The sequence below is a fragment of the Schistocerca cancellata genome, chromosome 9 (assembly GCF_023864275.1).
Source record: "Schistocerca cancellata isolate TAMUIC-IGC-003103 chromosome 9, iqSchCanc2.1, whole genome shotgun sequence".
Lineage (NCBI taxonomy): Eukaryota > Metazoa > Arthropoda > Insecta > Orthoptera > Acrididae > Schistocerca > Schistocerca cancellata.
In genome coordinates this window covers 508,637,058-508,664,967 of record NC_064634.1, presented here as the reverse complement: position 1 = coordinate 508,664,967, position 27,910 = coordinate 508,637,058, and the positions used below count along the sequence as shown (strand labels likewise).

The following is a 27,910-nucleotide window of genomic DNA, read 5'->3' as shown; positions in this document are numbered from 1 at the left end:
AATTGAGAATGTTTGGAGCATTATGGGCAGGGCCTTCCAACCAGTTTGGGATTTTGGTAATCTAACTCACCAGTTACACAGAATTTGGTACAATATCCCGCAGGAGGACATCCAACAACTGTATCAATCAACACTGTGCTGAATAACTGCTTGCATAAGGACCAGAGAGAGACCGAAGTGTTGCTGACTTGCTGAATTTGACAAGCTCTTACTTCTGAATAAATAATCCAATTTTTCTGAAATTATAAACATTTGTTTCTCCATACATGTACAGCACAACTACAGATTTCCATGCCACTTGGATACTACTTCTGTGATGTGTCTCTTCTTTTTCTTTTTTTCTTAAGTATATTTTTTCCTAACTTCTTTTCCCTGTTGCCTGTTTGTCTTGTTTTGTTTTAGGGTGCGAAAACAACTAGGGCCATATGCACCCATGTCAGAATCATAGAACACAAAGACAAAAAAGGAGTTAAAAACTACTACACAAAAGCCCAATTGACAGAAGGGAAGACAGCTAAAAAACACAGACTTTGAGAAAGGTCCATAAAATACACCACAGAGAAACAGAAGTCCTGAACTGAAGATTAAATGCCCTTTGCCATATTGCTACGATGGGTAAAAAGTAAAATGCGGTCGACAGTCCCCACGTCATTCACTAAAATGGCTTATAGCTCAGACGGCAAACATAAATGAGAACATAAGTGTTTAAAAAAAGGGCATTCTGTCAGGAAATGGCGAACCGCCAAAGATTGAGGACAATGAGCACAGAGTGGTGGGGGAGCAGCACTTAACAAATGGTGATTGCTGAAAAAGACAATGCTAAAATGATCTCCTCACAACAAGAGGGCCAAGCCTCTGGGAGTTGCTTAGTTTCCCAGAGATTGTTCCCATGAAGGGAGCACCAGTAGTGATGCGAAAGTTACGCCACCTGCTGGTATGAGCCAGTGACAGCTTTCCTGGACCTATTGCACTAAGGGATGGATGGTGCACAGTACAGAGGCACTGAAGGGCACTGAGAGAGTTGGAGCAGGTGACAATTGAAAAAGCCTGTGTTGCTGGGTGTATTGCGTGGGTTGATACAGGGCAAAGAGCTCTGCTGTAAATACTGATCAGTGTACCAGAAGGCGATACCGAAAATTTTTGGTACCAGTGACAAAGGCACACCACACACCACTGTCAGTTCGAGAACCATCAGTGTATACAAAGGTCTAATGCGAAGTTCTGTGCAAAAGGCTGTGAAACTTACAGTGATAGAGCAAAGCTGGAGTAATGTCCACGGGCCACGGCAGGAAGCCAAAGTGATAAAGGATTCACACCCATTAGAAAGAGGCCGCTAATGTGAAAGTGAAGCTGCTGGAGCAAGAGCTGAAAGTGAACCCCAGAAATTAACAGAGAAGAGAAACACGCCCCATACTGGTGATCAAAGGAGTCGTTGAAGAAGGAGGCATAGGATGGCCAAGCATGGCAGACAAATGGCATGCATATCTGCTGAAGTGAAGCTACCAGAGAAAGAGCCAAAAGCAAATTCCAGGAATTAACAAAGAAGAGGGACATGCCCCATACTGGTGATCAAAGGAGTCACTGAAGAAGGAGGCATAGGATGACGAAGCATTGAAGACAAACGGCATGCAGCTTCTGCACACAGACCCTCAACCGGGCTAGAGTGAAAGGCACCAGTTGCCAGATGGATGCCACGATGGTGGATAGTATTGAGATGTCATAATAAGGATAGAAGTGCAGATGCATTAACCAAACACCCATAATCCACTTTCGAACAGAGAAGGGACCAGTACAAATGGAGGAGGGTTGGCCGATCCACTCCCCAGGAAGTACGACTGAGGACACATGGGACATTGAGAGACCAGGTACAGTGGGCAGCCAGGTAAGACATGTGGGAGGGCAAAGAATGTTTCCTATCGAACAAGAGCCACACGAATTTCATAGTTTCCATGAACAGAAGAGCAACAGGCCCACAATGTAAAGATGGTGGATGAAACCAATTTCGCCACAAGAAATTCATACAAAGGGCTTTGTCAGTGGAAAAATGAAAGATTTCGGTGCTCCATTAGTACATGTGATCGGACATCGCTGAAGACGCTGCTCAATGACACAAGTCTGTGGGAAACTGCAACAGTGCGCAAAATCGTCAATGAAAAGGGAGTTGGAGATGCCTGGTGGGAGACAGGCCATAATAGGGTTAATGGAGACAGCAAATAAGGCGCCAATCAGGACAGAACCCTGAGGCACACCATTTCCCTGGATAAAGGCGTCCAACAAGGCAGAAGGCACACTTACCTTGAAAACTCAGTCTTTTACAAATTCTTGAAGAAAACAAGGCATGCTGACACAGAAGCCCCACATGTAGAGAGTACAGAGGATACCAGTCCTCCAGCAGGTGTCGTAGGCTTTCTCCAAACCTAAACGCACAGCCACAGTCTGGTATTTCCTCAGAAAATGATTCATGACATGGGTAGACAAAGTGACGAGATGGTCAACTGCAGAACAGCATACTCAAAATCCACACTGTGTAGTGGTTAGTAAATTGCGAGACTCAAGCCACCATACCAGTCAGGCAATAATCATACGTTCCGTCACCTTGCAAACACAGCTGGTGAGAGAAATGGGGCGATAGCTAAAAGGAAGGTGTTTGTCCTTACCGGGATTGTGTAAAGGTGTGACAGTGGCTTAACACCAATATCTGTGAAACATGCCCTCTGCCCAGATGCGATTGTACATATGAAGGAGAAAGTACTTGCCCACAAGAGAAGTGTTCTGCAACATCTGAAAGTGAACATTGTCTGACCCTGGGGTGGAGGATTGGGATGAAGTGACAGCTTGGTCTAGGTCCCACACAGTAAAGGCGGCATTGTAGCACTCATGATTTCTGAGAAGAGAACAGAATCGCCCAGCCTTCTCCACTCGTTTCCTATGGAGGAAGGCAAGTTGATAGTGAGTGGAGCTTCAAATCTCTGCAAAATAGCTGCCCAAGGTATTTGAGATAACAGTAGGGTTCACTATGACACCATCTGCTACTATCAGGCTGGAAATCAGGGAGTGGACCTTGGTCCCAGAGAGACATCCGAGATTGGACCACACGATGGCAGGGGGTGCGGAACTGTTAAAAGAATTAGTAAAAGAAATAAGCTAGCTTTTTTGACATACCAAAGAACGAGATGACACTGTCCATGGAATTGTTTATAATGAATGCAATTTGCCATCACAGGATGAGTGTTAAAAAAGTGGGGATCATGTCTCCGCACACGAATTGCATCTCAGCATGCCTCAATCCCTCAAGGGACTGGGACACGGTGTGGTAAAGAGGAAGTGCAAGGAATGGAACATTCTGTCGCAGTAATGATAACATTTGCAAGATATTCTACCTGGTCATCACAACTAGGGAACTGTTGTTTCTTGAAGGTTGCCAGGGAGGAGTAAAGCCTCCAGTCGGCCTTAGAAAGATGGCATTTGGGTGTGCACATGGGGGGGAGGGGGGGGGGGAGGAGTCAGCAAACAGAGAGCATACAGGAAATGGTCACTCGAGTAGATATCAGAAGGAGAAAGTACTTGCCCACAAGAGAAAGGTTCTGTAACCTCTGAACGTGAACAATGTGTGACCTGGGGCGGAGGATTGGGATGAAGTGACAGCAAGCTGGAGCCGATGGGCAAGCTGGGCAGTGCAGAAGAAGAGCTCCAAATGGGAATAGGTGTGTGTAGAGTCTGAAAGAAATGTGAGTGCTCCCGTATTAAGGCAGATGAGGTTAAGTTAGCTGAGGAGGTCAGCCAAGAGGGCACCTCTTGTATAGGTTCTGGGAGAGCCCCAAAGGGGATGGTGTGCATTAAAGTCACCGAGCAGTGGAAAGGGGTGGGGGAGTTGCCCAATAAACGGAGGAATTCCGCCTTGGTGACACCAAATGATGGAGGGATGTAAACGGTACAATGGAATAAGGTGAAGTGAGGAAGGAAAAACTAGACTGCAACATCTTGAAGCAGGGTAGTCAGGGATATGGGCTGAATATGAAAGTCATTCCAGATGAGCAGCATGACTCCCCCATGAGATGGAATGCCGTCCTTGGCGGGAAGGTCAAAGTGGACTGGGAAGAAATGCAAGAGCTCAAAGCAGTCATGAGGATACACTTTTGTTTTCTGGACACAGAGAACAAGTGGACGTTGCAACCCCAAGAGCAGACAAAATTCCCCTTTGTAGGATCGAAGGATGTGAATGACCCATTGGAGGAGACTCATAATGAGAAAAGGGGAGGAGGGAAAAAATGAACGGGCATCACCTCAGTGGCTGCTGAGTGCTATCTTTCGAAGACTCACAGCTACAGGGTGCAGAGGCTGGAGGATTCTGCTCCATGAGATCTACAGAGGCGTCGGCACCCTCCTTCTGTCTGTGTGTGGAGTCCCGGGCAGAAAAACGGTTGCACCAGCAACACAAGGTTTGCTGGGCAAGGGTACCAAGTGGTGACACCATCGAAGAGGATCTACCGAGTCAGCTAAGGAGAAGACAGTTTCCCTTGTTTTGATTCCTTGGAGCCTTTCCTGTCAGCAGAGGAAGACACAGATGTTTGTTGGCTGGATGGATATAAGACGTCTGCACTGGAGTATTCCCTCTGTCCTTTCCAGCCTGCCAATTGTGGGGCAGATCATGAGGTGAATGTCTGGTGGCATGTTGCACAGCTGGAGGAGGAAACATGGATGCTACTGTGACAATGGCCAATTTTAGAACTGTGGTGCTGAATTTGAGGTAACATTTCGGCGTGGCCTTGTCCTTCATGGAGAGAGATGTAGTAACAACAGTACTGCAAGAGCTGGATGGTAGAATGCAGGGTTTCTGACTAGCCAACAACTTGTGAGCGACCGGGTAAGGCACTTTTTAATTACCCCAGATCTCCTGGACGGCCCGGCCATCAAGAACTTGGGGCAATCTCAGAAGGAGGTGGCATGGTTGGCATTGCAATTGATACAGTGGGGAGCAGGAGGCAGACAATCACACTCTTGAGCATCCTACCATAGGTTACACAATAGGCCAGGTGTTGACATGATATTCGAGTGTGATTGTAATGATGACACTGGTAGCGGGTTCGGAATGTACGGTCAAACTGTGATGGCTTAATAGCCTGTTTTGATCTTTGATGGAAGCATCTATCTATCAAATTGAGGAAAAAAAGTATGTGTGAGCACTAAGGATGATCTACCATTTTCTTCACCCGATGGACTGCAATGACACCCTGATCAGAGTGGTACATTTGGATTTCTGCCTCGATTAGACCATCGAGCAGCCTAGTGTAAATAACACCATGGGAAGAATTCAGTGTTCAATTGGCCTAAACGTGAACAGGATAGTCATGGAGGAGTGAAGCTGCAAGCAATTGTCATGCTTGTTATCAGAAGGAGTCTCCAAAAGCAAAGTGACATTGCTTGAATGAGAGCAGGATTTCACAGGACCACTAACTGCACCAACGCCTTTCTGAATAATAAATGGATTTACCATAGCAAAGGACTGAACTGTCTTCAATACATGAAACAACGAGGAACCGTGGTGGGACTGGGAGGGTCTTTGAATCATTAACCTCATTTCGTTTACTTTTAGTAGATGTCGACTCAGAAGATGATGATTGGCTCAATGAGAGAAAATCCCCAATGACTGCCACCAGCATCTCCGATGGCGTGCTCCTTCCAAATAGGGGGCTGGCATGAGGATGCAGAAGACACATAATGTGTATCCACAGGATATGTGGCCTTTAACTGAAAAAGTGTCACGATGATCTCTTCATTGGCAAAAGATTCCAGAATTGTCCCCCATTCAGATCTCTGGAAGGTGACTGCCAATGGGAGGTGACCATGAGAAAAAGATTGAATAACCAATGAAAGGATAAGATTTTATGGGATGTGGAATGTCAGAAGCTTGAACTTGGTAGGGAAGCTAGAAAATCTGGAAAGATAAATGCAAAAGCTCAATCTAGATATAGTAGGGGCCAGTGAAGTGAAATGGAAAGGAGACAAGGATTTCTTGTCAGATGATGATAGGGAAATATCAACAGCAGCAGAAAATGTTATAAAGGGAGTAAGATTCATTATGAATACGCAGGTAGGGCAGAGTGTGTGTTACTGGGAACAGTTCTGTGACAGTGTTGTTCTTATCAGCATTGACAGCAAACCAACACTGATAACGATAGTTCAGTTATACATGCTGACGTCGCAAGCTGAAGATGAGAGAGAGAGTAAAGGGTGTATCAAAACAATCATCTGATTTGACACGTCTATATTTCTGAAAGTAATAAAGATAAACAATGAATTTTGTTTTTTGATTAACAGGAAACTCCCAAAGGTTTTTTTCAAGCCTTTTCACAGTTATCCAACATGCTCCCCTTGAGATGCATGGTGTATGTCAATGCGGCATGCAAATTGTTCCCACACTGCTGCGAACAAGTCTTGAGTTACATCTTCCACAGCTGCTGTTATGCGATGTCTCAGTTCATTCATTGTTGTTGGTAACGGAGGCACATAAACGGAGTCTCTTATAACCCCCACAAGAAATAATCACATACAGTCAGGTCTGGTTTCCCACAATTCCGGATGCCAGTGTGGCGGTGCCACATCCTGTTGGCAAATCAAGGTGTTCAAATCAGTCTCTAACTGTAGGAAAAGAAAGTTCTCAAGTATATCTCAGGTGTATCTTGATGTGCTTCCTGTAACAGTGTTCTTGGCAACGAAAAATTGACCATACACCTTTTCCTGTGAAATTGCATGAACCACATTAAATTATGGAGAGTCCCTCTCATGTTGCAGAACTTCATGTCATTGTTCTGTACCCCATATTCTCAGATTATGACAGTTCACCTTTCCATTTAAGTGGAATGTTGACTCATCACTAAATTTGGAAAAAAACCATCATCCTCCATCTTGCTAAGAACGAAATTACAGAACTCCACAGGTTGTTGTTTGTCACCTTCATGAAGAACTTGTAGTAGCTGAACTTTGTATGGTTTCATGTATAAGTGTTGACGGAACAAACACCAGGCAGACATTGGGTGCATGTTGAACTGTCGAGCTGCACGGCAAACTGATTTCTGCAGCCTCCTTGTGAAACTATGGCAGATGTGTTCAGTGCCTGTGTGAGACACTCTGAGACAGCCCGCCAATTTGCCTTTACAGAAACAACCTGTTTCTTGGAATTGTTCATGCCATCGCCTAATGCTGTGCCATAGGAGGATCCACACCGTACCTAGTATGAACGTCACACTGAACAGTTATTACTAACCTGCACTACACAAAACATAGAATACAAAACGCTTTCTGTTGCCCTGACGCCATTTTCACTAGAACTGGAACTGAATTGGGAGCATACTGCTACTACATAGCGGGAACCATGTAAAACTCTAGAGTTTGATCTATCTGACAGTAGGTTGTTCACACACATATCTCAAATAACGTAAGAGTTACGATTTTTTTTTTTTTTTTTTTATCTGATGATTCTTTTTGATAAACCCTGTATATGAGGATATACAATGGGTAACTCAGTATTTAAAGGGAGTTGAAAATCATGGTGGACTGGAATGCAGTTGCAGGGAAGGAGTAGAGGAAACAGTTACAGGAGAATATGGGCTTGTGATAAGGAATGAGACAGAAGAAAGACTAATTGCATTCTGTAATAAATTTCAGCTAGTAACAGTGAATACTGTTCAAGAATCACAAGAGGAGACAGTGAATTTGGAAAAGGTCACGCGATATGGAAAGATTTCACTTAGATCACATCATGGTCAGGCAGAGCTTCCGGAATCAGACAGTGGATTGTAAGGCATACCCAGGAGCAGATACAGACTCAAATCACAATATAGTAGTGATGAGTAGGCTAAACTTTAGGACATTAGTCAGGAAGAATCAATACAGAAAGAAGTGGGATGCAGAAGTACTGAGGAATGATGAGATATGCTTGAAGTTCTCTAAGCAATAAGCAACAGCTCAATAGGCAGTACAGCTGAAGAGGAATGGACATCTCAAAAAGGGCAATCACAGAATTTGGAAAGGAGAACATAGGTACAAAGGATTAACTGCAAAGAAACCATGGGCAACAGAAGAAATACTTCAGTTGGTTGGTGAAAGAAGGGAGTACAAATATGTTCAGGGAAATTCAAGGATTACAGAAATACAAGTTGCTTAGGAGTGAAATAAAAAGGAAGTGCCTGGAAGCTAAGACGAAATGGCTGCATTAAAAATTTGAAGGATTCGAAAAAGAAACAACTGTTTGAAGGATTGACTCAGCATATAGGAAAGTCAAATTGGTGAAATTAAAAGCAAGGGTAGTAACATTAAAATCAAGGGTATGAACTGTTAAATGAATAGGAGAGAGCAGATAGGTGGAGAGAGTACACTGAAGGCCTCTATGAGGGGGAAGACTTGTCTGATGCGATAGAAGAGGAAACAGGAGTCGATTTAGAGGAGATAGGGGATTCAGTATTAGGTTCAGAATTTAAAAGATCTTTGCAGGACTTAAGATCAAATAAGGCAGAATGGATAGATAACATTCCTACTGTCTGACTTTCAGAAGAATATCATCCACACAACTACCAAGACTCCAAGAGCTGACAAGTGTAAGACTTATTGCACAATCAGCTTATCAACTTAACAGCTCAAGCATCCCAGTTGCTGACATGAGTAATATACTCAAGAATGGAAAAGAAAATTGAGGATGTGTTCGATGACAATCAGTTTGGCTTAAGGGAAGGTAAAGAGGGAAGCAATTCTGACATTGCGGTTGATAATGGAAGCATGACTAAAGAAAAATCAAGATACAGTAGTAGGATTTGATGACCTGGAAAAAGTGTTCTACAATGTAAAATGGTGCAAGATGTTTGAAATTCTGACAAAAATAAGGGTACACCATAGGTAGAGACGGGTAATATACAATATGTACAAGAGCCAAGAGGAATTAACAAGAGTGGATGACCAAGAATAAAGTGCTCGGATTAAAAAGGGTGTAAGATAGGGATGTGGTCTTTCATCCCCACTGTTCAATCTGCATGATCTGCTGAATGGGATGAACAATCTAATGAGTGCAGAATATGGATTGAGAGTACATTGAAAGACAAAAGTAATGAGAAGTAGCAGGAATGAGAACAGCAAGAAACTTAACCTCAGGATTGACGATCACAAAGTAGATGAATGAAGGACGGAGCAAAGAGTACATCAAAAGCAGGTTAGCAATGGCACAAAGGGCATTCCTGACCAAGGGTAGTCTGCTAGCATCAAACGTAGACCTTAATTTGGGGAAGAAATTTCTGAGAATGTATGTTTGGAGCGCAGCATTATATGAGAGTGAGGTATGGACTGTGGCAATACCAGAACAGAAGAAACATTTGAGATGTAGTGCTACAGGCAAATGTTGAAATGTATCCCTTGCAATGTATATCATACATTGGTCAGACCATCAGGATCATGGAGAGCTGGCATATAGAACACATGCTTATGACAGCAGAGCAAAACTGCTGTTGCATAACACTGCCTTGGCACCTGTCATCCTGTGGAATATAACAACACAGAGATTCACTTCTAGTTATTGGGATACTGTTATTAAGGAAGCAGCTGAGCCTAAATTAGCAGGTAGTCTTATAATAGATATGGGGGCTTTTGCTTAAATTCCACTTGGAATCCTGCTCTTTCTCTGGTCACACAACACAGAGACAAGAGTTAACACTACTTGCTCATGCAATGATAATTAATACTCACTGCCGATAACTTCTGATGGGTCATCTTTGGTTGTGTGTTGGGGCTACTTGCTTACTACGCATGTAGTCTTTTTGCATGTGTCGCATTGTCTCATTTTGCATCTGTCTGCATTCCCATAAGTTATTTGGAAGTTTTATACGTGGGGAACTCAAGTTTCACAGGTTCATTTCTGTTGTACAGACTTTTTATAGTGTTTCCAGCGTTCAACCATTGCTTCTTTGCTTAGTATTGGGTTACCATCAGATCTGTAGATACAGCTGCTTTTCTTTTCTGCAAAGGTCTTTGAAACTGTCCTATTGGCAGCTTCTACCTTCCCCATAGTCTAGCATTCTTCTACAGCTTTGGATTTCTTTTCTAGCCATTCTTGTCTGACCATTTTCATTTTCTTTCCATCCCATTTTTTGGACATCCGTATTAAATTTCATCTGTTTCTTTTGCTGTATTTTTATATTTTTTCATTTCATCAATTAAATTCACTATCTCATGTATTATCCATGGATTTCTACTGATTCTTGTCTTTTACATATTTGATTTTCCACTGCATTCACATCTCCCAAAGCTACCTCTTTGTCTTCTGTGTACTTTTTTCCTGTTCCCATCAATTGATGGCTAATACCCTTTACAAGACTGAACAATCTCTGGCTGTTGCAATTTATTCAGTTGTCATCCCCTGAATTTACTAACTCTCCGCTGTCTCTCAGTTTTAACCTGCAGTTTGTAACCAATCTATAATGATAACAGTTCACATATAACCCTGGTAATGAATTGCAGTTTAAAAACTGGTTTTAAAATCTATGTTACCATTACATAATTTCTCTGGAACCTTTTGGTGCCTCCAGGTCTTTTCCACATGTACAATCTTCTTTCATAATTCTCAAACCAAATATCAGACTGATTGAAGTGCGCTTGGTGAAAAATTCTACACGGTGGCTTCCCCTTTCATTCTTCTCCCTTAATCTGTGTCGTTCTACTATTCTTCCTTGTCATCCTTTTACTTCTATCTTTCAATCTCTTCATCTGCTGAGCTAGTAGGTATATAAACTGTGGTGGATGTTAGCTTTGCATCTAACATGGTTACAATGATGCACTGATTATACTCTTCATTGTAGTTTACTTCCATTTCTGTTTTTTTGTTCATTACTCCTGTATATCTGAGTGTGTGTTGATAACCTTCTACTCATCTGATTTGATTTCGTTTTCCCACCAAAACACATCACCAATTCCCAATATAATTTTAACCTATCCATTTCTCTTTCTATATTTTCTAATTTACTGACCTGTTTATGGGATGTAAAATTCCACGACCTGACACATGCCAAGGAGTTTTGTTTTTTCCTGACGTCATCATCATCATCCTGAGTGGTCTCTGCCCAGTCAGTTTCTACCTCTGGTTCAGTGTATTTATTTTTTAAATTAAATTTTCTAAATTAAATATGCTGACACAAAACTACTGGTGCTGACAAGTAATTTTCCAGCATTAACAGTTTCGTATTGAGTCCAACTGTTGGGTATTTTGAAATCAATCACCATCTTTTGACACACATCACGAGGACAAGCAGTTGCCACATAGAGCAAAGCAAAGCCAATCCTAAGACTCATGATTTTTAGCAAAGAAATGGAAAACAGTAAAATTTTATAATATTTCATTTAAAACAATGCAGTTCTGCCTTTTGGACAAAAAACAGCAGGCTTGCCATGTTATCATTTAACAGAAATTTTCATGTTCCCATAACTATGTCATTTCAAGTCAAGAATATTTTTTTTAACATGCAGTCCCCTGATATTTGTTACTGACCACTAAAGAAAAAAATTTAAAGTCTTTTACCTTGTATGCCTGTATAAATCCTTGTACGGAAAAGTCGTGAAAGAGAAATATGTCCATAAGGAATCTGAATGCTTTACTTCCCAAACGGAACAATATGTCTTCAGAAAACAGCACCTAAAGAGCAGAAATAATCACCTTACATCAGCAAAAAGAACACAAAACTCACCCACATTCTCTCTCTCTCTCTCTCTCTCTCTCTCTCTCTCTCTCTCTCTCTCTCTCTCACCCCCCCTCTTCCCCCCTCAATTCCTTCCATCATGATACAAAGCAATAATTCTTCACAACAAAAAGTAATTAAGTCAAATTAAAACACTACGTAATGTTCCAAACTATATTGAAATTTTATTATTCTGAAAAGAGGAAAGTAGAATCATTTTGACCTCAATCCATTTTTGTCTATAATATAATAACTTTCTACACAGTGTCAAAACAGAAGGCAACTGTTTGTCAGAGCATACAGCTAGACTATTCATTGTACAGTTTGATGCAAATCTATTTTTTGGATATGAAAAAGCCCATGAATGACATTCATTAAGAAGCCTGAAGTAAGAAAGCAGAAAATGTTGATTTGTTTTCAAAATGGTTCCAGAATCTCCCATGACTTATTCATGCATCAAAATACCATAGTTACACAACATAACAAACCTCATGAGCTGTAATGAGAAGGAAGAAGTCTTCATTGCTGAAAAAATTGCTGATACCTTAACAATACTTTATTCTGAAACTAGTTTCAGTTGTAATACTCTTATAACACACATATCAAAAGATGTGTTATTACACAAAAAACTATGATGTCCGACATGCTGACAAACAATATAGCTTGCATGTCTGTATGTGGATATAAATTTATTACATGATAACTATAATTGAAAGTGAACAAGGTAACAAATTTAACAGCCCTAGTAGTTCAACAGTTTATACCACAAACTATAATGTTCACATAATAAACTATTGAAGCAATATTCTCCAACAATATGTGTATTATTTCCATTGTACATTGGGAACGGAGTTCCATATCACAGCCAGTAATGTCCAACCACAAAACATTAGCCCAGAGCACAAGCAACTGCAAGATGTGGGCACACTGTGTCTAAAAGAGCTGACATACTTAACAGACTTAAATTCAAATAAAAATGCATAGGATGCTCTATGTAAATGAACTGGAGCCCAAATACTGGCACCACTGGCCACTGTTGAGCTCCAGAGGAGACTTGTTTAAGAAAGGGACACATTACTGCATGCCATACTGGGTGGCCTGAATCACAGCACAAGAAGCTGCTCCGCATACTGTACTGTAATGCAAGGGAATCACATGCTTCATGAATGTCCTCAAGTCACTAGTGGAAGGACACGACACACAGTAAAATACCATCAACATCTCAAACTCAGTTTTCCAGTATATCTTGTACTTGTACACAATGATGCCAGGTGATTTTTTAATGCACTTATTAGCTTTGGGCATAATGTCTCTCAGATTTAAATACATGGTCATAAAATGAAGTTACTGTGAAAGCAGCTGGAATTCTAGTTTATTTTGTGAGTCTTTTGACTTACCACTAACAGTGACTAACTTGCCTGAAAGTGTCAAAGATTTTTTGAATATTTTTTTATCAGCAAATTTTTAAGCTTTGTCAGTGTGACAGCTTAATGGCTTTCTTTTACTTTTTCCTAAATTACTGTACAGTTGATGTCATATTCAGAAATTTAATCACTTGTTATATAGCACTGTTCCCAGTTTCCACAATTATGTGTTTTCCAAGTTTCCACCTTTTTTTTTATAAAATGAAGATGTTTTGTAGCTTACATATACATTGTTTGAGTAAAGAAATGGGCAATTTAATGGGAGCTGGAATTAATATCAATATAAATTCTAGTGTAATTTAACAGATGTTTGTATTTCACGCCATTTTTGTAGGAACAATACCCTTTGTAAGATTGTATTATGTCTGCAAGTCTGTTCACTGAGCACTTAAAAGAAAAATTGTATTTGTTGCAGTTAAATCCCAACTCTTTAGTCCAATGATCACACTATCTCTTCCCTTTCTTCGAACAGATATATCTATTCAATGTAAGTAATCACATCAGTTGTTACCTACAGCAGTGATTCAATGTCCAAATTGTTACGTTGTAAATACTTTAGAAGGAAAGGTAACAACTCACTTAAAATTAGTAGATGTGTTGATCTTTCCTGAAGTCCCTTCCAAGAATACCATCTCAACAAAGGAAAGAACAGCTATCTGCAACCTCCAGATAGACCCCAATTTAATCCTCCTCTTGCAGACAAAGGTAACAACACTGTTGTGATGAATCACAATGCTTACCTGATAGAAAGTATTCACTAAATGTCTGACACTTCCATCTACAAAACGTCCAGTATAACCTCCGATCACCAGGCTCATACCAAAAACCTTTACCTCGAATCAATCTTCCTCCTCAAAATGATCCCCACACACCTACCTTCTATGTGCTTTCATAAACACAACAATCCTGGGTGGCCTACAGTTGCTGATCACTGTGCTCACATTGAACGAACCTCTGCCCTTTCCTCCTCAAAATGATCCCCACACACCTACCTTCTATGTGCTTTCATAAACACAACAATCCTGGGTGGTCTACAGTTGCTGATCACTGTGCTCAGATTGAACGAACCTCTGCCCTTGTCGACTGACACCTCCAACCAATTGCACATTGCCTAAGTTCTCATATTGAAAGATATGAACCATTTCCTTCACCAACTCTCATCATCCCCACCCCATTACCACCTGGATTCCTTCTCATCACTGTTGATATCTCTATACACCAACAACTCCATGTCCATGACCTTGCTGCTATTAAACATCATCTCTCTCAATGTCCTTCCAACTTCAAACCCACAATCTCATTCCTTACACAACCAACTAATTATGTCCACATATATAGAATTTCTCCTTTGAGAAATACCAAAAAATCTGCAGTGAGACTGCAGGCATCCACATGATACCGTCTTATGCCAGCCTTTTTATGGGTTATATAAGTAAATTTTCCTTGTCTCCCAAAACTTCAGATCCCTTTTCTGGTTCATAGCCACTGATGATATCTTCATGATTTAGATCCAGGGCCAAGACACCCTATCATCTTTTCTCCACAGCCACAAGATGTTTTCCCCACTCGCTTCACTTGGTCCTCTTCAGCCTGATGTGCCACCTTCCTGGATGTCGACCTACACATTTCTGATGACACCATACTTCTGTTGATATTAAGCCCACTAACTATCAATAGTACTTGCATTCTGACGTCTTTCACCTTTGCCTTCCCAAATATGAAATAGTCTGGTGACCAGTGAATAGCATATCTGCTGTGATGAGAATTCCCTTGCACATTATATTGAAGATCCCACTAAAGGGTTTACACACAATCACTAACCCCCCACCCTCCTCCACCCCAAATCTAGTTTACAGACAGATTTTCCACACCATATCCTCACTCACTCCTAAGCTCACCCACCACCCCCAAGAAGCAGCTGCAATGGAGCAATCAGTATCATGCCAGCCTGAAACTACTGTAACATATCTGTCAGCAGAACTTTGACCTTCTACAGTCGTTCATGGAAATGAAGATCATCCAACCCACAATCCTCCCAACCCTCCGAAAGTGATAATATGTCATCCATCCAATCTACGCAATGTTCAGGTCTATCCCTTTGCCACCCTCACTCCCAACTGCTCACTGTAGGGGTCACACTCCTACGGTAGACCCTGGTGTGCGACCTGCCCAATTCACTTACCAAGCACAACCCCACCAGAGGCAGGGCCACCTCTGAAAACAGCACTGATACACCCTATGCTACCTCTACTGCAGTTTCTGCACAGCATTTTATGTTGGCATGACCACCAAGCAACTGCCCATCTGAATAAATGGCCACTGTCAACTGTGGGTGTGAACAGAGCTGACATCCAACGGCAAAAGACTCTACCAAGCACAATATGCTCAATTTCAGTGGCTGCTTCACAAGCTGTGCCACCTAGATCCTTACCCACAGTAGTACCTTTTCTGAGCTATGCAGATGAGAGTTCTTGCAACACATCCTTTGTGCTTATAATTCCAGTGGCCTCAATCTCCACTAACAGCCTGCTCCACACCTGCTTGCCCCAACACTGTTAACTTCACCAATCCTGCACGCACATTATGTTCTTTACATTCTCCCCTTCCTCTGCTCTCTCACCTCCTCCCAACCCGCTCTGCACATTGTCACCTTTTGTGTGGCATGAACTGACCAGTGCCAGTGAGTCTTACTCCATCCCATGCACCTGCTGCCTTCCTCTGAGCTGTTGGTCACCCTTCCCTAACACTGTCTCCCTCTCCCTGCCTCCTGTCTCCACTCATGCATTCCACCCAACACTACTTCTCAACACCAGACAACCTGCAAAATTGCAGTCCCGCACTGTGTATTGTGTCAGCACATTGTAGCTCAAAAAGAGAGAGAGTGTGTGTGTGTGTGATTTTTTTTTAATTTTATTATTATTATTGTTATTATTATTATTTTACAGTGTGTATGGAAGCCAGCCAGCATGCAGGCTTACTATTAAGACAGTGTGAGAGTCAGTGTACCACTGCCATTTTCTCTGTGAATGGAGCGCTCTCTCTCTCTCTCTCTCTCTCTCTCTCTCTCTCTCTCTCTCTCACACACACACACACACACACACACACACACACATGCGTTGCATCGAGGTGGAAGATCGGAAATGGCAATTAAGTATAGCTCTCACACCATGTTACCTGTAACTTTAGCAGCTCACATAGTTTCCCCTTTTAAAATTTTATTGTTTTGTTTTATACTTCCTAGACACTCAATTCAATTTTAGTTACTTTACACAATTCTACTTTTATAATCATATTATTTTATACTTTTTACAGTTTACAGGTCCCCTGTTCTACACTCGTAATATATGAATGATAATTCTTTCATAATTTTACTTTTTTTTAATTTTACGCAAGTTACTGTAATGTTTTAGCAAATGTAAATACAGTATGCTCATCCCCATTGTTCTCCACTCTTGGACTTTTAATGATAAATTTTCTACGCAGTTTTCTTTTTTATAATTTTAGCATAAAACACTTTTTACGCAAATTACTATAATGTTTTACCAAACGCAAATCCATTATGCTCACAGCATAGCTCCATCTCTTTCTTTCTGGCTTCTTGCCCCCCTCTCCCAATCTCTCTCACTCCATTCTTCTCCCTCCAACAATTAGATATTTAAAACTTGGACGACAGTTGCACACTGTAGTATTCAGATGTGACGTTCTGATACAGACACAAGTTGCTGATCCAACTACATACGTCAATTCAACATTTTCTATTTTTTGTAAAATAATAAACAGTACAGCAACACACAGAAACCAATCACTCTGTAAAAAAAACACTACCAGAACTGAAAAGTAAACAATATATTAGAACTGTTTCCAGTCTTTCTTACATGCCTTTTGCCAAATCAGTATTTCTACAATTAGGTGACTTGTTTACCTTTAGCCTTTAGATTGTTTACATCCTACCAGAACATTCTGTATCACATTTAAAAAGGTACACTGGCCTCCCCAATGATTCAGTAGTCACCTCTTTAAGAGAGGGAGAGAGAGAGAGAGAGAGAGAGAGAGAGAGAGAGAGAAATGTAAATACTGCCTGTTACCCTGCACAAGAAGTCAGCAGTTCTGAACTACACAAGAACTTCACGCACTGGTAATCATGCACCACAGTGACTGCATCATTTGTCAGAGAATGCAAATTTTATGAGTGTTTAATGGTAAATACTTATTTCAACTGAGCTGCGTAGATTTTTACTTCTTCATACAAGTGTGTCACTAACTCTACTAACTAGTAACCATTATATAAGAATTTTTTATTGGCACTACTACATATTAATGCCATCTGCTAACTTATTTTAGACAAGATACACACTTCCAACATAGATACTTACATTTTCAATAACATTGTTCACTGTGGCAGTTGATGAGGTTATCTGAAACAGCTGTATTCGAACTCTGGATGAAACGTTGTACGGCAGGCTACGGCTGATAGCCATGGACGAAGTTGCCACACCGACTATGATTACAATCGGCAACTGTGGTACATAAGCACTGCAAACAAAACTTCAGGTAACACATGGTGGCTTTTTTTCGTTGATTTTAAGAACTGCAAGAATGCAACACAAACTTCAATGGTACCTCACTTTTTAAAAACTGAAATTTTCGAATGCATGGTTGGGGTGTAGTACTGATACAGCCCATTTTTTTTAAGAGCACTCAGGTTTCTCAATTCTGGAGATGTGGAACACGTGCTTGCTAACACACTGTTTTGAAAAACATTAATTTAATATATGTATTAGCCAAGAAAGTTTCTGATGTGTAAAACAAGCTCATATCTTAAATTTTATTCCACTAAATTGGTTCTCTCTAGTTTATCTTCTTTCGAGGCATTCTGGTGTCCTTTGTGGAATGGGTTATGGCCAAAAATACAGAATTACAGAAGATTGTGCACACTATGAAGTAGAATGTGTGTAAAAATGAGTTCAGGGAGTTTGCAGAAGCAACAAATTCAAAGTCGCTGATACGTAATAACAACAACACAAGTAAGCAGCCATTATCTAAAGTTACCTCCATACTGAACACTAAGGACTACATTTTCAGCTGGTGTTGTCAAAAAGTGAGGTACATTAAGCCATATTTCTGCTAACACTTCTCCATTTGTTTTTGTTTCCTAGGCCCCATCATTTACCCATTACCTGTAGCACATCATGCATTGTCATCGCCAATAAACTATCGGTAGCTTCATACTCTGTAACATGCTGGTCAAACACAGTCACCCTCACTCACTTTTTCCTTGTTTACAAACAATTGCCACTTTACATATTATTCTATATTTTAGCACTCAATATCTTCCATATAAATAGAAATGAGGTCTGATTGTGCATTCTTTTTTGATGCAGTTTTGAAATCACCCTGCATTGCTACACCTCTAAATTGTGTCTCATGAAAATCTTATGTACACTGCAGTGTACCTCCATAGCAACTGTGTATTATGAAGCCCAGGAATGACTAGGTGACATGAAATTTTCTTTCAAACATTTTACAATGGCTATTGTAAATATCAACAGAAAGTAAATTTAATTAAATACTTATATGTTGAGTGAAGTGCTAATCAGAACAAAATCTATCTGCACAAATTTCTGGGAAGAAATGTGCTCATTCCATGCAAATTTGCAATACACAATACAGAAATCTCTGGAATGTGAAAACCTACACTAAGTTAATTTGTTTCATATGAAGAGAGTATTAATATGAAATTTTATCACATGGCTTGAACAGACAAGGCCATGAAACTGTGTGTAGAACAATAATGAAACTGAGAGAACCTGTGGAAGCAAACATCCCATTAGGTGAGATGGAGAAAAGCTGTAAGAGAAACCTGTGGAAGCAAGCATTCCATTAGGTAAGGTGGAGAAAAGCTGTAAGAGAAAGATTCAAGGACACGGAAATCACAAAAAAATGAAATTAGAAGACAACAGATGCAGATATGTCTGATGGCAGGGAATTAGGAGTATAAGTACTTTGATACATCAAGATGGTGACTTAAGTTGGAAAGGGGAGTGACAGTAGTTACAGAGGTGCCACCACAGGTCAGAGAGAAATAAACATTACTGGGAGCAATAGCACGGTCATATCCCTTTAATATTGCGCAAAGTTTAAGTACACATAAATATTAACAAAGCCACAGTAAGTTCTTAGAAAATAATTTAAAACACTGGGATTAGCTTTACTTTTGTCTTTAGTTTGTTCATTCCTAATACCAGTCCACTCATTCTTAAGTATTCGCTCATTTGCTATTTTCTCACACACACTACATTCATATGCTCATTTCACGAACCACTGAAGTGCATGGCAGAGCCTACAACTCATTTTACCACACACTGGGGTTACTTTCCATTACTTTCCATTTCATTTGGAGTGTGGGAAGAATGGATCCTTAAATAAACCAGGTATTTAGGATCTGTTAGCACTCACACTAGAAATTCAACCTGAGATCTGTAGACACATTTCAACTGTAAGAAATTCTACAGCAAAACTAGCTCGCATCTGGAAGGATATCGCCATCACTGCCAAGACAGTCCACACACATCCCAACTCTAATCTTCCCTATCGAGATCTACTCAGCAAAATCTTGGATGACAAAGACAGCAGGCTGGATTGATGCATTGGAAATGCATCTATGAAAGACTGCTTCGAGTACATCGGACAGCATGTCGAACTATCGAATTAATCCTTAGGCAGCTCTGCATCAGAATGATACTGTCGACTTATCAATCACAATCAGTTGAAATATTTTGGTCAGATTGCCAGAAAACAAGAGGCAATGGGAGGAACAATTGAAGAGGGAAAAGTCAATGGTCGAAGGCCTACTATAGGACGAGCACCATTGCAGTGGATAGACTATATTATGAGCCTCAGTGGTATGGGCTCACAGCAAGCAAGTCACCATGCGAAAGACAGAGCTTTGTGAAGAAGATCGTAAAGGGGTTTGCCATATGGTGTCACTACACACTTGGAGAGAGAGAGAGAGAGAGAGAGAGAGAGAGAGAGAGAGAGAGAGAGAGAGATACGTGTGTAATACATTCCTAGATTCCTCATTTAATACTGGTTCTTCAAACTTTGTAAGTGGATAGCTGGAGCCTATTCTGAAGCATCTGCTGGTACAGATGTTTCAGCATTTCCATTATGCTCTCCAGTAGGTCAAACATACTGCAACCATATACACTGCCATTTTTTGCACACAGTCAAAGTCCTCTGTTAATCTCTCTGGTATGAGCCCCACTGCTTGAACATTTTTATGTGCATAACAACAAATCTGAATGACATGCACCTACCACATTTATGAACAGAATAATTTAATTGGATAGATAAAAAATCCACTCACCAAGCAGTGGTAAAACACACACACATAAGAGAATACTGTAATTAGGCAAGCTTTCGGAGTCAGTTTCTACTCCTTCAGGCAGAAGAGTTGACGGGGAAGTAAGAGACAGGGAATAAGACTGGAGAGATCTATGAACAGTGGTAAATTTAGGAAAAGTCACCCAGAATTGAGAGTCGGGGGAGACTTACTGCATGGGATGAGAAGGAAAGACTGTTGGTGACTGCATTGGATCAGATTTGAAAACCTGAGAGCCTGAAGGTGGAAGACAGGGTAATATGCAGGACAGAGATTACTGCTTAAACATCATGCATGAGTTAATGAGAGTGAAAAACTAAGTGTGTTCTACGTAAAAGAGGCAGGAAGAGGGCAATGAAAAATACAGGTAAGACAATGAAAGATGTAGAAAACTAAGCCACAGTGAAGAAAAGAGTAGTTATTGTGAAGAAATGCTGAGATGAAAGAAATTAACGTAAATTACAGCTAGATAGATGGCGAGAAGAAAGCTCATGTTGTAGCACTAGTTCCCACCTGCGGAGTTCTGAGAAACTAGGGTCTGGGGGAAGAATCCAGATGGTGCATGTAGTGAAACTGGTGCCAAGGTCACGATTGTCATGTTGTAGAGCATGCTCTGCAACAGGATATTGCATGTTGCCAGTATACACCCTCTACATATGCCCATTCATCCTAATTGATAATTTGGTGGTAGTCATACCGATGTAAAGGGCCGAACATTGTTTACATAACAGCTACTATAGGACACGTGTTGTTTCACAGATGGCTCTCCCTTCGATAATACATGTTCTGCCAGTTACGGGGCTGCTATAGGTGATGGCAGGAGGGTGCATAGAGCAAGTCTTGCAGTGGGCACGGTCACAGGGGTAGGAGCCATAGGGTAGGGAGTTGAGTGCAGAAGGAGCACAGGGTCTGAGAAGAACTTTGCGGAGATTGGGAAGGCGACAAAAAACTAATGTAGATGTGATGGGCAAAATTTCAGACAAAATGGATCTCATTTCAGGGCATGATTTTAGGAAGTCATGACTCTGTTGAAGTAGACGATTCATACATTCCACCGGCCGGAGTGGCCATGCGGTTCTAGGCGCTACAGTCTGGAGCTGAGTGACCACTACGGTCGCAGGTTCGAATCCTGCCTCGGGCATGGATGTGTGTGATGTCCTTAGGTTAGTTACGTTTAATTAGTTCTAAGTTCTAGGTGACTGATGACCTCAGAAGTTAAGTCGCATAGTGCTCAGAGCCATTTGAACCATTTGAACCATTTGAATACATTCCAGACCAGGATAATACAGAGTCACCAGTGGTGTGATCCGAAGTTGTTTCTTGGAGGGATCAGCAGTACCAGGAATGGATGTGATGACCGGGGAAATTTACTTTTGAACTAAGCTGGTGGGTGTAGGCTGACGTGGGAATGGTGGTGTACTGCTGTAAAGAGTCTGAATCTGAACAAATATGTTTGCCTCAGGTGCAAAGGCTGTATGGGAGGGAATGTTTGTCATGGAAAGAATGGCAACTGTCAAAATATAAGTACTGTTGTTTGTTGGTAGGTTTAATGTGGACAAAAGCGTGTAGCTGGTCTTCAGTGGGGACAAAATCGATATCACAGGAAGTGGCATGGGATTCGTAATAGGACCATGTGAAGTTTCATTGGGAGAAGGTATTCAGAGATTCCAGGAATTTTAACAGGTCAGCCTCACCATGAGTCCATAAAGTGAAAAATGTCATCAATGTATCTAAATGAAACCAGGGGCTGAAGACTTATGGATCCCAAGAAAGCCCCCTCCAAATGACCCATAAAAAGGTTGGTTTAGGAAGGGGCCATCCTGGTTCCCATGATCTATTTGTATATCTGCCCTTCAAAGGTGAAGTAGTTGTTGGTAAGTATTAAGTTGATTTATGTGAGTAGGAAGGATGTCATAGGTTTGGAATGAGATGGGCACTGACTGAGGAAATGTTCAGCAGCAGACAGGCCATAGGGGATGTTGGTATAGAAGGAAGTGGCATCAATGGTGACATGCAAGGTGTGAGGTGGGAGTGGAACATACACAGATTTCAGAAAATCTAGGAAACGGATGGTATCTTTGATATAGGAGGGGAGTCTTTGTACTATGGGTTGCAGGTGTTGATTAACTAAGGCAGATCTACATTCAGGGGGTGCTTTGAAACCAGAAACTATAGGGCAATGAGGATTATTGGGTTTGTGGATCTTAGGAAGAGGTAATAGGTGGGGGTGCATGGTCTGGACAGGGCGAGAAGTTCTCTGGATAGAAGTGTTAGTCCTTGTGAGGGGCCTGAGGTTTTAAGGGGGGACTGCTGGTCAGTTTGAATCACTGGGACGGGATCTTTACGGCAGATGCTGTAGGTAGAGGTGCCAGACAGCTAATGTAGGCCTTCACTAACATACTCCTTTTGGTCAAGTAATACAGTGGTAGATTCTTTGTCTGCTGGGGGGATAATTATGGAGTCATCAGCTTTTAGGGAACGTAAGAGTCTGGAGTTCTGCAGAGGGCAGGTTATGGTCATGTTGTACGGAACTGAGGAAGGGTTGTAAAGCAATGCCAGATGTGGAGAAGGCTTGTAAGGAGCGAGTTTTAGGTACCTGTGATAGATCAAGTCAGGATTGTGGTCTGAACTGTTCAAGGCAGGGTTCAATATCAGGTTTACTGCTGGAAAGGTTTTGGGATTGGGTTGCAAAGTGATATTTCTAATTGATATTACATGTAAAGGAAAATAGGTCCTTCACCAAAGCAGCATGATTAAATGCAGGTTTAGGGCTGAAAGTGAGACCCTCAGATAATACAGATAATTTAGGAGGGGCGAATGCTTTAGATGGGAGGTTAAGGACAGTATACTACTGTGACTGGTTCTTGTGATTATGGGTTATTCTTGGTCTGTGGGATGTTAAGAGGGTTGGCCAATCTCAGTTTGTAGGGGAGGAGTGGTAGTTGATGGTGTGGCTGTTTAGGTAGCTGCAGAGGAACAGGAGGGGAAACACCACTGTTCAGGTATTTTAGAAGAAGGTGAGATAGCTTTCTGAGATGAAGTCTGGCATGTTATTGCAGTTTGAAGTTGGTTTGGCACATGACACCACCCAAGGAAACATGAGGGGCAGATAACTGCAGGATTTTGTAGGAGATAAGCCTGGTCGAGTGGAAATTGGCTGATGAGGCATACAGGTCACAGATTATCCAGGTAAGAACAGGAGACTGCTGTACTGAAACTGTAAAAGGGCCTGGTGCAGAGTAGGATTACATGCAGAAACAGAACTTTCAATGTTACCAGAAACAGGGATTTCCAATATTATGCTTTTTGAAGTAACACCAAGGGACAAGCAGGTTTCAAGAAACAGAATGTGGGACCTTAGTTTTGATAGTGCAAAAGCATGTTTTTGAAAAGAACAGATGTAATATGAGATGAGTTTCATCATGGCAAGAGAGCACAGTTTGGAGAGTTACAAATCATGGGAATTACAAAAAATACATTAATAAATGAATAAAAATAAGCAAAAGGTGGAAAAGACAGAAAAACAGAAGCAAGGGAAAAAATTCGGGAAAATCAGACAAATTTGTATGAAAACTGTTAATAAGAGGTAATGAGTAGGCGGGGAAAAAAGGGGAAAAAATTGATTGGGAAAGTCATGAAAACAAACAAAATTAAGAACTGGATAAACAGAAAGTGAAAGTCATAGCAGGAAAAGTAAACTACTTATCCTGGCAATTAAAGTGATGTAAGGGATGACAATAAAAGTGGATCAAAGTGGTTTGCCAAAAAACAAAAGCACAAAAACGTGAACTAATTACATGTAAACAAGATAACTGGAGGGTGGGAAAGAAAATAGCTGTCAAATTTGCAAATAAATTGGTGAAAGACAATCAGGAGAAGGACATGCAGTGCAATGAACTGTAAATTGTTTCGTGCAAATTCATAAATCTGTGCCCATCCCACTCACACCACATCCCTTGCTTGCCACCATTGCTGCCAGCTCCATCTATATCAACATCCCCCACGCACATGGTCTACCTGCTGCTGAACATTTCCTCAGTCAGTACCCACCAAACTCTCAACCTATGACATCCTTCCTGGTCACTTTAATCAACTTTATACTTACCATCAACTACTTCACCTTTGAGGGACAGACATACAAACAGATAAGGGGTATGGTCATGGTAACCAGGATGGCTCCTTTTCTAAGCCAACCTTTTCATGGGTCGCTAGGAGAGGGGGCTTTCCTGGAATCCAGGTCTTCAGCCCCTGGTTTCGTTTAGATACAATGATGACATTTTTACCATATGGACTAATGGTGAGGCTGACCTGTTAAAATTCCTGGAATCTCTGAATAACTTGTCCCAATTAAATTTCAGATGGTCCTATTCCGAATCCCATGCCACTATTCCTCACTGTTTACATTAAACCTACTGCCAAACAGTACTTACATTTTGACAGATGCCATCGTTTCCATGTCAAGCATTACCTCCCATACATTCTAAGCATTCGAGGCAAACGTATCTGTTTGGATGCAAACTCTTTATAGCAATACACCACCATTCTCACCTCAGCTTCACTGCATGTAATTACCCCACCAGCCTAGTTCAAAAGCAAATTTCCCCAGCCATCACATCCAATCCTTGTACTGGTGATCCCTCCAAAAAAACAACTTCAGATCACACCACTGGTGACTCAGTATTATCCTGGTCTGGAATGTATTAATCAGCTACTTCAACAGGGTCATGACTCCCTAAAATCATACCCCGTGTGAAATTTTGCCCACCACACCTAGAATAGCTTTTTGTCACCCTCCCAATATCCACAATATTCTTGTCAGACCCTATGCTCCTCCTGCACTCAGCTCCCTAATCTATGGCTCTTACCCCTGTGACCGACTCTGCGGCAAAACTTGCCCTATGAACCCTCATGCCACCACCTACAGCAGCACTCCAAGTGGCAAAACATATACTACTAAAGGGAGAGCCATCAGTGTTACAACATGTGTCATATACCAGCTGTTACATAAACAGTGTTCGGCCCTTTACATCTGCATGACTACAACCAAATTATCAATTAGGATGAATGGGCATAAGTAGAGGATGCATATTGGCAACATGCAATATCCTGTTGCAGAGCATGCTCTACAACATGACAATCGTGACCTTGGCACCAGTTTCACCACATGCACCATCTGGATTCTTCTCCCGGACACTAGTTTCTCAGAACTCTGCAGGTGGGAACCAGCACTACAATATGTCATTTCTTCTCGCCACCCACCTCGCCTAAATTTATGTTAATTTCTTCCGTCCCAGCAAATGCTGAGACAGAATTGTAACTACTCTTTTCTTCAATCTGTTTTAGTTTTCTACATCTTTCATTGTGTTACCTATTTTTCACTGTCCACATCTGTTACGTACAATGCACTTAGCTTTTCACTCTTATGATGTTTATGCAGTAATCTCTGCCCTGCATATTACCCTGTCTTCCACCTTTAGGCTCTCAGGTTTTCAAGTCTCATCTAATGCAGCCCCAACAACCAGTCTTTCTTTCTCATCCCATGCTGTAAGTCTTCCCCAGCACATGGTTCTGGGTGACTTTCCTGATATCTACACCTTTTCTTAGACCTCTCCAGTCCTTTTACCTCACCTCCCTACCTTCCCCTTCAACCCTTGTGCCTGAAGTAGCAGAAACTGTCTCCGAAAGCTTGCCTAATTGCGACCTTCTTTTATGTGTGTGTTGTGCCACCGCTTGGTGAGTATATTTTTTATCCATCCAATTAAATTATTCTGTCAAAAAATGATAGTTTTCATTGTTATACTACCACATTTATTGTTGTGTTTGCCATGCACATATTTATATTTGCAATACAAACAGTCCGTAACATTACATTTGATGCCAATATGCAATAAGCACTCTTAGGCAGCATGTGGCAGCACTAGTGATGGATGGTATAAAATCATGTTAGGGGGATACGGGTATCAGTGCAGTCATTGTCATAATGCAGAAACAGAGTGATTTGTGTGACACCCAGAAAGCACGATCATTAGCTTTTTGGCCAAGAGTGGAAAAATTTCCAAAATGACTAAGTTTCTTAAAGTATTTGTGTGCCACCATTTTTAAAGTATACTGTGCATCGCAAAATGGCACTGTCCAAAACTGGTGTGGAGGCTAATGTGGTGTACCATGGGCCATAGAAGACAGTGGTGAACAATGGCTGCAGAGATGTGTACATGCAAATAGATGGGCAACTGACTGCCCAGACGAAGCCTCCTCAACAACTGCTCAGTGAATGCTGCTGTATATGGGCCAACACAGCATATGCATGGTAGATGCACCCATGCTGATTACTGTTCATTGATGATGAGGGCTGGAATATGCATGCCAATGCTGCAACTGGACATCTACTGAGTGGTGACACGTGGCTTTATCATATGAATCACTTTTTATGCTCCATCACGAAGATGGCCATTGGTGTGTGCAGCATGAAATCTCTGAAAGCATACACCTTGCAACAATTGTCAGAAGCGTCCAGGCTGGAGGGCATTTCCTGGGTGATCTCATTATTCTGGAAGGTATAATCGATCTACACAAGTGTGTACAAGGTCTGTTCACAAAATTCCAAAATGTTCAAAATTTCACACCAATGGTGTGTTGGATCGAAATGCGGTTGGCATCCCTGCACATGCCTGTGTTTCATGTTTAACTGCCGGAAGTTTCATTGTTGTATGTCTGTTAGTTACTGTCCAGTGCTGTGTTTAGTAGAATGTTGTGTCGCACAGTTGGTGAATTTCAAGATGGCAGAGTAGTAGGAGAAGGGCATCTGTAAAACATTTTGCGGTAAACGCAGGAAAAACATTTACAGAGGCACACCAAATGATGCAGGAAGCCTACGGTGATGAGCGCTTAAGCCGCACTCGGTGTTACTAATAGTTCACATAGTTTAAAAATGACTGGACAGAAGTTACAGATGATGCTTCTTCAGGACGCCCTTCGACGTCCACTGACGGTGCTCGTATCAAGAATTTCAATGAAACTGCGTGTGCCAATCAAAGACTGACTGTCCAAGAGACTGTAGAAGAATGCAACACTTCACTTGGATCGTGTCATGAAATCCTGACACAGTGGCTTGGAATGAATCTTGTTGCCATCAAGTTCCTCCCACGGCTCACGAGTCAGGACCAGAAAGACTTCACCTCGCAATCTGAAGAGCTTTTGGATTGCGCAAATGACAATGAGATATTCCTTAAGAGAATGTTAACAGTGAAGAGACATGGATTACATTTATGATGTTGAGACCAAGGTTCAATCTTCACAATGATTCAGGAAAGGTTCTCCAAGACCAAAAAAAGCTAATCAGATCATGATAATGCTCCTGCCCATTCATCCCTGTTAGTGCATGACTATCGCACAAA

General features: G+C 41.4%; 1 protein-coding gene across 1 annotated transcript in view; it reads right to left on the bottom strand.

Annotated features, from left to right (window-relative positions):
* The window catches only part of LOC126100859 (origin recognition complex subunit 3), a 107,903-nt gene that overhangs the window by 45,132 nt on the left and 34,861 nt on the right, over nt 1–27,910 (bottom strand). Inside the window, exons 6-7 of the mRNA XM_049911527.1 lie at nt 17,509–17,668; nt 11,555–11,668 (exon numbers count right to left, since the gene is read on the bottom strand). Of these exons, the coding sequence (XP_049767484.1) occupies nt 11,555–11,668; nt 17,509–17,668 (274 nt within the window). The remainder of the gene's footprint in view (nt 1–11,554; nt 11,669–17,508; nt 17,669–27,910) is intronic.